Source organism: Anopheles ziemanni, chromosome 2 (assembly GCF_943734765.1).
Source record: "Anopheles ziemanni chromosome 2, idAnoZiCoDA_A2_x.2, whole genome shotgun sequence".
In the NCBI taxonomy this organism is placed as follows: domain Eukaryota; kingdom Metazoa; phylum Arthropoda; class Insecta; order Diptera; family Culicidae; genus Anopheles; species Anopheles ziemanni.
This window is the reverse complement of record NC_080705.1, coordinates 5,973,757-5,988,570: the sequence shown is the minus strand read 5'-3', so window position 1 is coordinate 5,988,570 and position 14,814 is coordinate 5,973,757. Positions and strand designations below refer to the sequence as shown.

Genomic DNA, 14,814 nt, shown 5'->3' with positions numbered 1-14,814 from the left:
GGTTTGATTTTTCCTGTGCGTTTCATCATCATCGTCCACCTCGGTTGAGGCGCCGTCGGTTTGGCATTGCGTTACGTCCCGTCTGCTCGGGAGGACGATTTTCCCAAGCACGCGATTTCCATTGCCGAGTGCGCGCCGCAAGGGAGGGTGGAAAATTACCCCACCCAAACACCCCACAAAAAGGTGAGCCGAAGCGTGCCGAAGCTGAAACCGAATCCGAACGGCAGCGTGGAAACGAACGGCAACGGTGACTTCGATTCGCGACCTAGCAACGAAGCGTTTCGAACATTTTCCTCGCAGCCACGGTAGGTTCACGCTGTGAAAACGTCCACCACCCTGTGGGGCGAGCGTTTCCTTCTCGAAACCCTTGCGCGAGGCGTCCCGACCTGGTCGGTTGGTTACTTCTTAAGCAGTTTCTGTTTACGCTCGGTGCAGTTCGGATTGGTCTCGCGGACGGTCAACGTGGGCCGTGGTGGAAACGGTCGAATACAGTTTAAATAATTACCAGACATAACCTCATTTGATAAGATTAATATAAATGTGAAGGAAACGAGAGTAGAAGTGAATTTGAGGAAACATTTCAACAACATGTAAAATATCGAAGGTTAACAATCTACAAAACAATCGTTTTGCAGCACAATTTGTCAACGCACAAGGATATATTTTACAACGCAGTTATGAAGGATTACGGAACGAAAATGGATTTAATTTTCAAACTTACCGTAGTTGCACTGTACGGTGTTTCAACGTGCTGTGCTTTACTGGATGTGTCAGGAAGTAAGTGATTTGAGTTAACCTACTTTGAAAACCGTATAAAACCATTCAATTTTGAAACAGACAAAATGAATAAGTAAATACACTATCAAATTATTGTTGTGAAACTATTTTTATAATTGAGTCTGTACCCGAATGTGAAATTTTATACATTTTTTTATATTTTTATTTAGTAATAACAATAATATTTTTATTTAGTAACATGCAATCACCCACTTTCAAATGATTTCAGTTAAATAATGGAGCAGTGAGCATCTTTTGAACTGTATCAAATATTATCTTTTCTGTTTAATAAATAATAATTATCTTTTCTGTTTAATGTTCACCAATTGTGACTTGAATAAAAAACCATAACCTACACCTTAACGACACATATTGTTCCAATTTCATTGTTAATTCTCCAACATAATTTCCGGCGTGACCCAATACAACGCTATGTGTTACAGTTAACGTAATCAACCTACCCGAAAGCAATCTGCTTAAGATCGTACACGCATCGCCCCCGGGGGCTCACCTATTCACCCATTGTGCCAGTGCACTTTGTTATCCATTTCCGGTACAATTTTCCGAAGCGACAGCCCGTGTAAGCCGGGGGAAAACCTTTTTGTAAAGAGATAACGAATTAACACACCGCGGGATCAGTGAAGCCGGGGCGAAATACCGGCGGACGACGGAAAGTGTTACGCGGAGAAGATGTTATTGAATCAACTAACCCACAACATTACGCGTGTTAAACATCCCCTGACTTGACTCGTAGCTGCCACAGTTTCGCAAGCCGCTTGCTCGAGTACCACTTGAAGGTACGCTCTCTGCGGTTTTGGCTCGACACAAGGCTGCACACGGAACGGTGGCATGGGGGAAATGTTAAGCAGCATCCCGAACTCCTTGGCGTCAGGAAAGGACGTTATCTCGAGAACCACCTGTAGCACCAGCGCACGGGCCCGATGTCTCTCTTTTGTTCCCGAAGGCAAAACCACGGCGAGGCGCGATAGGAATGCACGGAATTGCAACGACCATATGCAGCCACGACCACGACTCGAAACCGCCACCCAAAAAGCCCCGACGGGATAACAGAAGACAGGTCCCCCCGGCCAACTTTAGCCAATAAACTCTCGTTTCTCAAAGCACCCCGTGCCCTTCGCTTCCCCCAGGCCGAAAGCTTTCTGCGAAATTGGTTGTGTAATTATATAATTAGTTTTATTCGGTGTGTTTAATTAATACCACGGCATGGCATACTGTGGCATACAAAAGGCTAAGCCTTTGGTGGGAGGAGGATGTGCTGCACCAGCCATTGATAAGTTCAGTGGAGGATATGCTGCTTCGGGGCGGGATATGAGCCTTACCACATGCGTTGAAATTATGTGCAACGCTGCCATCTAACGATAACGTTAACCAGCGTTCTATCAAACCGAAACGATGTTCAAGAAAATCCAGTAACCCGTTCCAAAAGCAGTAGCTATGCTCCTTTATCATTTCAGTGACCTTCGAAGCGATTCGAACTTTGAAGAATACTTTTGTAACAACATTCTCTCCGGTTCAACAGTACGTAGCGTAAAACCCTACGCACGCATCCGTTGCCCCTGAACAATGTATTTTTGGAGTGTTTATCCAAAGGGGAAATGAGGCGAATACGATTTCCACCCTCTGGGCAAACATGCGTGATTTCGTGATTTCGCAAGACGTTCTTCTCACAGATAAAAGATTAAAACAGCGAAAGAACATTCTTCTCCACCCCGAAGACAGTCAAGACGCTGTGTGTTTGCCGATTCGTTTGCCTTCCGGGTGTGAAAGGGGTTATTTTGAGAAATCGAATCACGGATGCGACGGTTCTTTGATTCAAACAAATGCCTCTTGTTTTCGAGCGTATGTTTGCGTAGCTCTAAATAAATACATCTTTTCACGTTCAAAGTCAACTAGGGTTTGTAGAACCATTTGTTTACGTACGATTTTTACTACATATCACTATGTTTTTATTTATTGCTTCAATTTTTCCTCCATTGAGATGGTTTTACGTTAATTTGATAAATTACGATGCTTGCTGTCAAACAAATCATGCAACTTTCTAATTTTTATAGCTTTATCAGCTACAACCATCAAGAACTGTGTTCTTCTAAACATTACAAAAAGCCCTTTGAAACCCAGTCGATTAACATAACACGACGACCTTTAGCCAGAGAAATGTAAAAAAACCCATTTAAAAGCAAAAAGAATATCCAACACACAGCAAATATTCTGGCAAAACGAAGAGACAACACAAGCAGAAGGGGGGAAAAAATATTTAAAGGACTTAACTTTAACCGACACCATTTAACACCAGCAATTAAAGAAGCAAAGTCGGAAGGATGGGAGAGATGGAAAAAAATGTAAATTTGTGTCATGTTAAGCGGCAGCAAATGGATCGAGGGATCAACGTTTCGTCAGCTCGTGCTCGTGAGTTTTGTGATTCGTTGCTGAGGGAGTTTAAGAAAGGGAAGGAATTATAAACAGGGCAAGACAACGATATCCATTTTAATGGCATCTTAGTGGATCCCGCCAAGGCAAACACGAGGCTTACCTGATGTCATCGTCGCCGTCGTCGGTTGTTTGTGTTTTTCATTCCATTACCGACCCGATTAAAGTGTAGGCTTCACAAGAATAAAAAAAACAGCATGGTATGGTTTGCTGCAAAAGAAACGGAAAGTGCTTGTATCTTCGAATCAATGGCCGACCAAGAATCAAGCAACATAAAAAAATAGGAATCTAGATATGTTTTTACAATCTCCAACCTTTTAAGCAAGAAATGGTTACACGTGGCGACATTTGGTTTAAAAATAAAACAAACCCTTCCAACATTTGTTGGCCCTGGTTCTGTTTCAGTACTCAAAAAGTACAGTATGTCTCACATCCACCGACTCGCTAAAGGTCAGTTTACCATTCGAGGTTTTTGAAGGCAATCACTTTTCCTACAACGATCATTTCCACGCAACGTTGCCTCCCCGATTCCCACGCCTGAACGCATTACAAGTCCATTTAGCTCATTGTAAATGTTATCATTTGACATTTTCCAGCCACGAACGTCGGTGTCGGGCGGAAAAACACGTTCTCAGATATCCTTTCTACGATTGTCGTTTTGGTGATTTCCTTCACCGCTTTTTTCCAAACTGTATCGTGGTGATTTGATCAAAGAGTGAGCAAACAGTCGAATTTTAACTCAATTAAAAGCCACTCCAGAGTCAATAAACCATTTAATTAGAAACCCACCCACTCGGGCGGCTCGGGTTCCGGCCGCGATCGATTTAGCGATTAAATGTAATTGGTCCGCATGGGCGAACGGGGTTTTTCTGGAATTCCGTTCGCATGGAAACAGTTCCTCCCCTCATTTTCTTACGACGAAAATCGGTAAAACCCCTTTCCAACACGTTTACACACACATATATATAAAAACGCTCCGAGGGAGGGTGTTCAAAGTGATGGATTCGATTTTCCCGCGAACCACCGACACGAGGAAAACCTCAAAGTCAGCTCAATTGGAAAGGAAAACATAAAACAGAAACGAAACAGAACAACAAAAAAATCCTGAATTTACAACTTCAATTAACGCTAATAATCCGGAAGCAGTTTATAGCTCAATTTTCTCCCTTCCCCCCCAAAGCTTTTCCCCACGTTTGGCAAGCGGGGGTTTTGCGTCGACCGCGTTGCGTCATAATCCGTCTGGAAAAGCGCAGCGCAGAATAAGGAATGGGTGTGTGGGTAGAAAGCAAACTTGGAGCTTGGGCGAACGTTTCAAGGAAAGTGGCCAAACTGTCGGAATCATAATTTATTCGCCTCAAAATGCCTCCACATGGTGATGTGTGTGTGTTTGTGTGTGAGTGTGGATGTATCATAGACTGAGCCATCCTTGCACGTTCGACGGTGGAGTGATAACTCTTTACGTGAAAGGCTAGCCCCAAGACTAGCCTTTGGTGTCTTAGGGATGTAGCCTCAATCATGCGGGACGCTTTTCCGGCCACGAAGGAAACTCGTCCGTTCAACACTCGAAGGCCGTCGGCAGAGATTCGCATGAAGGCATGCATGAATAAAACTAATAAAATTACATTAACTCGATATAATAATAGTAGATCAACGTTTACCGCAGTTCTCTTTATATGCAAAAGGTCGCTACACCTGCACTGAAGCGGCTCAGTATCCACGAGCCCTGAAGCCCGTTTAACCGGGACACGGTGGTCCTTGACTACTTGATCAAAATTACCTCCGGCACGATGGAAACGCTAGGCGTACAAGGATTTGATCACTGAATCATCACTGTAGCACTGGCTTTTCGTGGCCCCAGGATGCGAACGGGGTTATGTTTTCGAAGGCGAGTCGTGTTTTGCCCACTCAGAGATTGATTTATTACTTGCGTTCCCCGACGACGGTGGTTTCCAGAAAAGGATTTCAATTTCATTACGCTACTCTTTGGAGGGAGTATGTTTACGATGGAGACCAAGCAATGGGACCTTGTTTACGAGAAAATTTTACATGGACTTGTCTGACGTGTCTGATAACGTGTGACGTGTCTGATAACGTGTCTTTTACCCGCCAGATATGAGGTTCTACATAATTAATTTCCAATTTCAATCTGCGTTGCGACACAAACATCCTTATCTTATATTTTGGCATAAGTGGAGAGTTTAAAAAATAAAAAAAAATATCGATCACATCCATGCATGTTTGTTTGGCGACGAAAAGGACCTTGCCCGGCGGTCACACCAACACACATGAACCATTGCTCCGACTAACCTTAGCACGGGTCACCAACATCATCCGCATTCGAGCAAAGGTCATCAATTCTTATCGTCACCCGTTACTGAATGGGTCCTTAAGAAACCCCCTCCAAGCCAGTGCCGAAGCACAAACAACCACAAACACTCCGACGAGCGTCCCGGTGTCCGGATGTGCCGACACGGAAGTTCCTGTTCCGGATCCAGGTGGACGCCGTCTGCCAACCCGAACCGAACGACCGAACCGCTGCTTGACCGCCGTCTGGGCGCAATGATTAACGGCGGGAAGGTATTATTATTTCTAAATTAGACGTGATTATGGGAATTTGCAATTGATTTTCCTACCAACGCCGAACGAAGCGGGTCTCTACCGCTTTCTTTTGCGGAACTTTTAAAGGGAAAAACTGTCCCAGCACAGCTGCGACTGCATGCGACGGTGGTCAGAAAGTCAATAGCGATTTTCAGCAGAGTTTTGCATGCAGGTCCGGTTGGAAGAAAATAAAAACATCTAGCGCGACCGAAGAGGAGACCCTTGGTTTCAGTGGAAGGTTCGTGTCTTGGTTAAGTACGATCGGAAGTTCCCTTCGCCAACGCCGAGAATGACCGGAACTCCGGAAAGGGTAGTTTTCCCGCAGCAAACGGTGTTTGTAGGTCTTGAGGTGTGTGCGAGACTGTTTACCTTTACGATGACGATGAGAAAGGACATGGTGACGACGAAGATTAACCCTTCAGTATCAAGGGATCAGTCGATTTTCATTCAGAATAATAAATCGATGAAGTTTGAAATAAAAATAATACTCATTTGATATTTTATTTACGTTAACAACATGTTAAATTATGTATAATTCAAAATTTTCTCACCATCTCACCTGCATGAGGGTTAATATTTAAAAACCACCCAATGGCCATCATAGTGCGGTTCGTTCTTCCCTTCTTCCCAGTGCAGCCCGGAAGTAGATGATGAGGTCTAATGTGACGTAAACACCACGTAAACGTTTCGAGGAGAAAATCAAGCTGGACGTTAAGTTGGGCAAGTTTTCGCGAACGCTCAGGGTGTTTCGCTTGCACTTTGGAAACTTTGCACTCTAGCATTTCTCATGCGCGATGTTAAAACAAACAAAGAACAGAGAAGCTTTTCACCCGTAAGTTTGCCGAAGCTACTTTCAGCGAAAAAGTTGACCCTCCTTCATTTGCTATTTCATTCGCGCCCCCAGGGAAAAGGGCGGAAATGCTTAACTGCTGACAAACCACAGCCATCAACCGAATGCTCGGTGAAAACCAAACGAAAGGAGCGCACTCTGGGCATAACTAATTTTCCCACCCGCTAAGCAATTTGTCAGACAAGTCGCGCTAGCGATAGGCAAATAGTGTCAAACAGCCCGCGAGCCCTTGCGAAAACCGAATAGTGTGGAAAAGCTGGTGGCTAATAAATAAACAAACAAATAATTGTGCAGAGCCGGTACGAAAGCACGCCGTCCGGAAAGTCAACTCGAGTTTGGGCCAAATCTTAACGGCTGGAAATGAGTAATTTTCTCATCCCTTTGGTCATTATTTTCCGTGTTTTCCCTTGGAGCACCCCGAGGCGCACGATGGTCACGGTGAGTGCGGAAGGAAAAGGCATGACTCCGGGGACGGGAATGGTACTGCCGAAAAGAAAATGAGTGTTAAATCTGCTCCAAGCATGCAATAAAAATATTTACACCACCGCCGATAGGGGTAAGCCTTTTTGCTGGGTAGTTTCCTTTTTCGACTGTTTGTTTGGGACAGTTTTTTCATGTCTTTCCTTTCTCCCGTTTGTAGTTCCCCATGGGGTCACGAAAGTCCCGGTGTTACCCACTCGAGTGGAGCAATTATCCTGTGAATGGTGAATGGAACTCAAACCTAACGGTGGTAAAGGATCCGTGTTGTCGTCGTCGTCGCCAAAGTCCGTGGCTTCAAGGACCCAAATGACGAATAAAAGCGAAATCAAATACAAATTATGTCATTACTAATTTATTATTCTAATTTCACACAAACACAACAATATACACTCGCACCGAGAGCTAATGTTTACTTTCTTAAGCATTTCAACGTGTTTTGTCTGGCGAAGAAGTAGTTTTTCTCAGGCGACCGAAAACGCGCCGCCGGGAAGATCATTAACCACACTTAAAGGAAATCCGGTCAATAAATTTCCCATTTTCTGACGCACCTAACTACCGGCATAAGGTGACGATAAATTATCAACGGAGCAAATTAACGCCGCCTGCTTTTTTCACCGGAGCGTTTATAAGGGAGAAAAAAATGAAAAACCTAACAAATTTTTTTTTTCATCAGCATTTTCTTTTTCGTCCAAGGAAAACCTTTACTCGCCCCTACACAAAGAAAGGTTACAAGGGAGTTCCTTCTCACTTCTTTACCATGCGGCACAAAATTGACCTTTTTGTCACCCAAAAGGGAACATCTTATCCAAACAGATTTGCTAAGCGTACAAACCTCTTTCAATCCCTGGGAAGTGTGAAATGCGGATAAGAAATAGAGTAACAACTGTCCCCAGGCTGCAACAGAACATAACAATGGGGATAAGCAGATAGCCAGACACAAAAAGACGAAACCTTTCGCGCAAAAAGTGAACAATAGCTGAAAGATCCTAGCGTGGCAGTGCGTATCGGACAATTGTTCGCCGTTTTGCGCGGTAAACTCCCTGAGAATTGGGCAAAGAAAAGAATCCTTCGGTTTTGTGACCGTTCTTCGGTGGTTTGGGAGCAGTCGGAAAAGTTTCTTATCAGCGGGATGCGGCCACGGTCTCGCGGACGTTTAATTGTGATCGAGGGATCGATGAAGTGACAATGGTTTGAAGTCATGCCGTTTTTTAGCAAAGAGTGGTTCATATTTTGCGTATTGTAAATTTGTATGAAAAAGTTGAAGTGAACGGAAAACTTTGAACATGCTATGCCTTATGGTCAATAGTAAGAGAGAAAAGACTAAGAAGGGAATGAAATAAATAATCCTGTGTTATTTTAACCATTCTTCTTCTTCTTTCGATATGCGAGTCGGGGTATATCCTCCTACGCTAAGTCGAACAATTTGTTCCCTTACACGTAATCAGAGGCGTACCAACTCTGTCCGAACTCCTATGAAGGGGCTCGTCCTTTAGGACCGGCTATAATAGCCATATGTCCACCCGCCGTCCACGGGAGGGATAATTCCTTCCGTTGTCAGGACACAAGAACTCGTGGTCCGCTTGATTGACTCAAACAGCACGAGCTGTGCGGCAGCTAGGATTTGTCTGACCTGAGCTCCAGCTCGGCGTCACCACGCGGTCGTGCCGTAACCTTACTTTTCCGCTAACCCTTTCAGGAAACTTATGCACTGCTAACATCCGCTCTGATGCACTACCGAACTGGAACTGGATTTTAACCATTAAACGAATTTTAAATATCATAATAATAACTGTCATCGGGTTAATGCAATTCGATTTTAATTTAATCAACTGGTTTCCATGTGTTTCAATGTTGTTCGTTTTTCGGTTTATTTTGCTAACTAGATTCCATATGAGTAAACTGTGTGTAAGTTGAAAATGATGGTTTTATTTACTAGCGAGTAATATTTGAAGCTCAAATTATTCGTTTGATTTTCTTTGCAAACATTGACGTTGCGTTATAGAGTAATGCCAAATCATCATGCTCTATCTAATTATCAGGTCGTTTCAAAATAACTCATCAAACCAAAATTTGTAGTGAGTGGTCATTTCTAGTACCTTTCCTCCCCCAAGAACCACCTTAAGAAGTACGTCAGCAATTATAAATCAATACCGCAAGCCGGACCCGGAAATCAATCGAAGAAAATGGTGGTCTCGATGGTGGTTTCCTACTTCCTACGGATCATCAACTCGATGTAAAAGTTTGCTTCTCGACTTTGTGACCAGACGGAGCGAAGAGAAACGGAATGGCTACTAAAAGCGCCTCGGTAACTTTGTTCCTCCCTACTTAAGGCAGCCGCTTTCAGTTGTTGGTTCAGCAAATGTGCTATTGAGTTTCGATTGAGCTGCTTTCCCTGCACCATTTTCCTTCTCCAACGTGCACAAATGTGTGGTGGTAAACGCTGCTAATACCGGCCTTATGATAAATGCACCACTTGCAGCGCAAACTAGTTGTTACCGGGTCCTGTTCGTCACATGCGATCGGGGTTTGCCTACACAAACACCAACCACACACATCATCATACCCTGCCGTCTTTCGGTGTTTGTTGCAGCGAAACTTTTCCCTCCTTACAACCGAACAACAATCACTTCGCCAACAAAGCTGCCGAGTTCTAAGTTTCATAATGAACGTTTAAGTAAACAGTCACATAATCATGTTGCGCTTTCCCTTCCCACAGCATAGCATTTTCCCGAACGCGTTACGAAGGAAATCCATCCGTCGGTGAAGATTTATTCGATTGCACAAACGATGGAAACAGTTTGCAAGCGGGTCGAGCAACGGCTTGAGAATAACTTAATTGACGGAAAACTTTCCACTTTCCACGCTCTGATTTCTTTTCTTCTCTCTATCTTTCTTCCCTCCCATATGTGACCGGCCACTTCTGGTTGACCCCTTGCCCGATACCGACCCTCCCCTCGCTTGCAGTCGATCCGAAATTCAGTGCACCGATCGCAAACGTAACCGTTCCGGTGGGACGCGAAGGAGTGATGACGTGCACGGTGCATGATTTGTACAAATACAAGGTAATTTGTCAAACCGAGTTCCGCGCTCCATTTGGTGCTTGATTTTCCATTTCCGAGCACTGGAAAGCGGTGCCTCTCTGGGGCCATTGCCTAATTAGCAAGCAAACAGTTCACGAGAGGAAACGGGGTTCACGGTCACTCGACCACAGAAAAACATTGGGACGCGAAGAATGGAATGGAAAAGCTGCCCGCTTCCTGGGAAAAGGGTTCAATTTAATATTTCCTTTCTTCTTTTTCAAGGTCGCCTGGTTGCGGGTCGATACGCAGACGATTCTGACAATCGAAACGCTCGTCATTACGAAAAGCGAACGGATAGCGATCACTCACACCGAGCAGCGCATCTGGCAGCTTCGAATTAAGGACATTCGTGAGTCGGACAAGGGTTGGTACATGTGCCAGATCAACACGGACCCGATGAAGAGCCAGATGGGGTATCTTAACGTCGTTGGTAAGACTGATTATATTTTTTTTTCAGGGAGAATAAGTGTCCAAAATTTCATGAAAAACGACTTAAGTTTTCTTTTTTGCTTTTGAAGAACACTCACAAAATTTATCATATTTTTAAAAACAAGGCAAATATTATATTAAAATAGTTCACACTGATTTGATTATTTCTTTTCACATGAAGTTCACGTGAAAATTTCCAATCATGAGCACGAAACCATCTAAATTGTTTAATTCAATGTTTATTTCACCATGCGGCTATGATCCATTCCTATTTCCATGAAGCGAGCAACCCTTCATAAAATCGCTGCTTTAAAATATGTGCCAACTACTTTTCCAAGACGCCAATACCACTTTCGATTGTCTTCCGACACGAAAACCACCAAGTCTCACCATAAACGGTAGCCCGGGTCTTTTGAAGTTCATCGAGAGCGTATTTCGTAACGACCCCCTTTCGCCTCAACCCAATCTGCAGTTTATTTGCCGGTTGCTTTCTGCTCTTGGAAGTGGAACACTTCTGCCAGGAGATGGCAAAGGTTTCATACCACCGATCGGGTTTTCCCGCCAGTAGAAGGAGAAAATCACGTTGTGCGACATTCGACCCGACCAAAGGGAAGGGAAAATGGTAGTGAAACACATAGCCTTTACCCTTTACTTTCCCCCACCATGAAAGTGCCACGCACAATTATTTGTTTATTTACATAGTGTCCTCGGCTGGCAGTACATTCCATGAAATAGTGCTGCAGCACCGAAATCACCTTCACTCCGGGTCCGGTCGATTGCAATCGCGCTTCAGCTCCACGTAACCAATTCGGTGACAATGCGTATAAACTTTTCCCCCTCCCCTACCACTTCAGGGCCCCAGGAAGCCGTCCACCAGCTGACAAACAACTTAAGAAGTCCGCTACCGGCACGTGTTTTAGGGGCTTCACTCGGAAAAGCGAAGCATTCAGCAAGGGCCACCTTCAAAGTGACGAAAGTGCGTGCAAATACTTTCACTTTCGTCGCGTTGGCATTCCATCAACCCAAGGGCTCGCCCGCGGCGAATTAAGGCCGAAGTCCTACGGTTACGCAAATGTAAATGGTTATGATGAAAATTTAAACACCCCCTCCGTGGGGTGGGAAAAAGGGGGAAAGCCGAACGGTGGAGCGGGGGGAACGTTTTATGGAGATTTTTATGAGCTCCACTTCTAGCTCGGTGTTGACTTAACGAGCCGGCTTGGGATGGACACTTGGAGAAACGAATGTTTTCTGACCACGTACGGTGGAAATAGGAGAAGGTCTTTAGGTCCAGGCTGGGGTTGGCTTGAGGGACACTCTCTGCTAGGCAGTTATTGGATAAATTATTATCCTATCTGCAAACACGCAAACATGGGATTAAAGATGTGGATACACTTTTCCCTTCCAGGTGTTTATGGAGCAGTAGGAATTAGTTCCCAACTCCATATGCCAATGAAAGTGAACACTTTAATTGAAATCTATTCCAGAACATGCTCACTTGTTCTTATTTTCTGTTTTGAAATATTCAAATCAAAGCAATCTAAAAAACCCTCAAAATAATCTAGAGAATAATCTTTTAAACTAAAAGCTTCATCTCAGAGCCATTTTGTGTATTTTCATGACTGTTCCAAGATTGTTGGAATTGTTGATAAAATCCCCCTGTAGGTGAAGGATTCTAGGTCTATTATCAATAATCAGAAGGAAATCAGAAACAGCTTGAGTCGTAATAAAAAATCAATAATAATTGTTTACAACTTCTAACTGGTTCCGACATTGGGACTTCTCTCCTCACTTCCACCCCAGTGCCACCCGATATCCTCGATTACCCCACGAGCCAGGACATGGTAGTCCAGGAGGGCAGTAACGTGACACTCACCTGTGCTGCCACCGGAGTCCCCGAGCCGACCGTCACCTGGAAGCGCGAAGGGGAAAAGTCAGTCACATCCGTGGAACACTCCGGAAGTATGTATTATTCATTCCCAGTCCCTCCAACCCCTCTATCCTGCTCCTAATAATAACTTAATCATCATTCGTGCATAGTAACGAGCCACGACGGAGCGATGCTGCACATCTACCACATCCAGCGGCACAACACCGGCTCCTATCACTGCATCGCATCGAACGGAGTGCCCCCGACGGTCAGCAAGCGAATTATCGTTACAGTGAACTGTGCGTGAGAACTGCGAGCGAACCGATAGGCATCTCGTTGCCTCGAGGAATTAACTAACGATATTTAACGACCTTTCAGTCCAACCGATTGTGCGGGTGTCGGCGCGCCAGTACTACGCCGAGCTGGGTGGCCGCGTGGCCCTGGAGTGCCAGAGCGAGGCCCAGCCGAACTCCATCAACTACTGGATGAAGGGCAAGGGCGAGATCATCCTGCAGGGCGGAACGTACGACTCGGCGCTGGAGGATCACGTCTTCAAGGTGACGATGAAAATCGTCATCCGCCTCGAGCGGGCGGCCGACTTCGGCGTGTACAAGTGTGTGGCCAAAAATTCCCTCGGCACCACCGAGGAGGCGGTGAAAATCTACCGTAAAACCTGTGCGTACCCGAGGCGGACCAACTCCCAACAAAACCGAGACCCTAATGAAACATTCAACACGCACCATTTCTTTCGCTCTCGCTCTTTCTCTTTGCAGCCAAAACCAAGCAGGTGGAAAATCAGGTCATCCAGCAGTCGAACTACCTCGGCTCGACGACATTCATCAAGAACTATACCGATAACAAGATCAACGAGATTCTGCTGAGCGCGTCGGCGGCCGCTTCCAGCGGGTTGAGCAGTCTGCGAGGAGTCCTGTCCGGCGGGACATTGTTGGTCGTTGCCATGCTAGGCGCTATGTTAAACTTATGATAAGAGTCAACCCATAAAGCTGTAGGAACCCAACAAATGTTATACGATACGCACGGTGCATGTGCATGTAGCGGTATTAAAACCTTACCTTGAACCATGTAACTTCCCAGCAGTGTAAATTGTTCTGCCCTGTGGAACGAGCAGATTAAAGGAATTCAAAGTAAATGTAACGTCCATTACCCAACAACACGGAGTATGATTGATTACTGTCGAATGAAAAAACAATTCCATTGGAAGTTAAATGATTCCTCTCAACCAACATAAAGTGAAATTGTCGTCAACTGTATCATCCCTTTTGTAGAATTTGAACAAAAATTTAAAATTTGTAGTTGTATGCAGGATGATATACCATGTACTAACTTGCATACAATGATTTGAAGGATGAGTTTTACCTGCGTAACTTTTTGTGAGCTTTTTTCTTCAACAGTTGTTCAACATTATAATGCGCATGCGTACGAATTTCGTCGCTTTTGTTTTTAGAACTGATTGTACAGGATTTGATTTCAGGGCTGATTGTACAGGAGCTTTCTTTGGACAAAAACAACACAGGAGCAGTTTTGCACGCAATAACGGACATTCTTTTATGCAATGATAGTTCGTAGGAAAATTATTAAAATAACAAAATTTCATGCAATATAAGCTTAGTCATTGAACAATTTTTATTCGAAAGCAATGGGACACTGAAGCTTATAGAAGATTTAAATGAAGCTTTTATGTTGCTATAAGTTCATTATTTCATTCTATTATAGCAGATAAAAGCATTTTGAATGCAACAACACATATTTCTTGATTTCACTAACATGTTTTATGAGATGCGAACTCTTCCATAAAATAATTCTTGCACTTTGTCTCCCATACCATGCTTCAGCATGGCATACAGCATGGAAACAGGATAACAGAGATACCGCAATTTTAACGAAAGCCCCTTGTTTTTCGGTTTTTGTGGTTTGTCCTACCTTGTTTCGATCCGAAATATCGAATACTTCCAGCAGCACCATTTTAATCCGCTTTCTGTCAGTTTACAACGCTCCCATCCGTATCCATTTTTGACGCCTAGTTTTTTCCTTTCCCCCACCGGACCCAAAGTAAAGGCACCGGAAAAGCATCGGTGAAAAATCTTGATAATCCAATTTTCGCCATCGTCGGTTCGTTGGAAGGCATATTAGCCGTAAACTGTATCCCGAAGCCACGTTCCCAGACCACCCCAGCCCACGAGCGCAAACCCGACCATCCCCCGGCCCGGGAACCTTATGGTAGCCTTTTCTTTCGAATTTCGTGTGGAAAAATCTTGCCATTGACG

General features: G+C 44.4%; 1 protein-coding gene across 1 annotated transcript; it reads left to right on the top strand.

The window, feature by feature from the left end:
* Positions 1 to 677: 677 nt before the first annotated feature.
* LOC131286589 (neurotrimin-like) lies at positions 678 to 13,514 on the top strand. Its single transcript, XM_058315604.1, has 7 exons — positions 678 to 777; positions 10,118 to 10,215; positions 10,456 to 10,663; positions 12,463 to 12,621; positions 12,700 to 12,828; positions 12,908 to 13,204; positions 13,303 to 13,514. The coding sequence occupies exons 1-7, from the start codon at positions 678 to 680 to the stop codon at positions 13,512 to 13,514; spliced, it is 1,203 nt and encodes a 400-aa protein (XP_058171587.1).
* Positions 13,515 to 14,814: the final 1,300 nt, after the last annotated feature.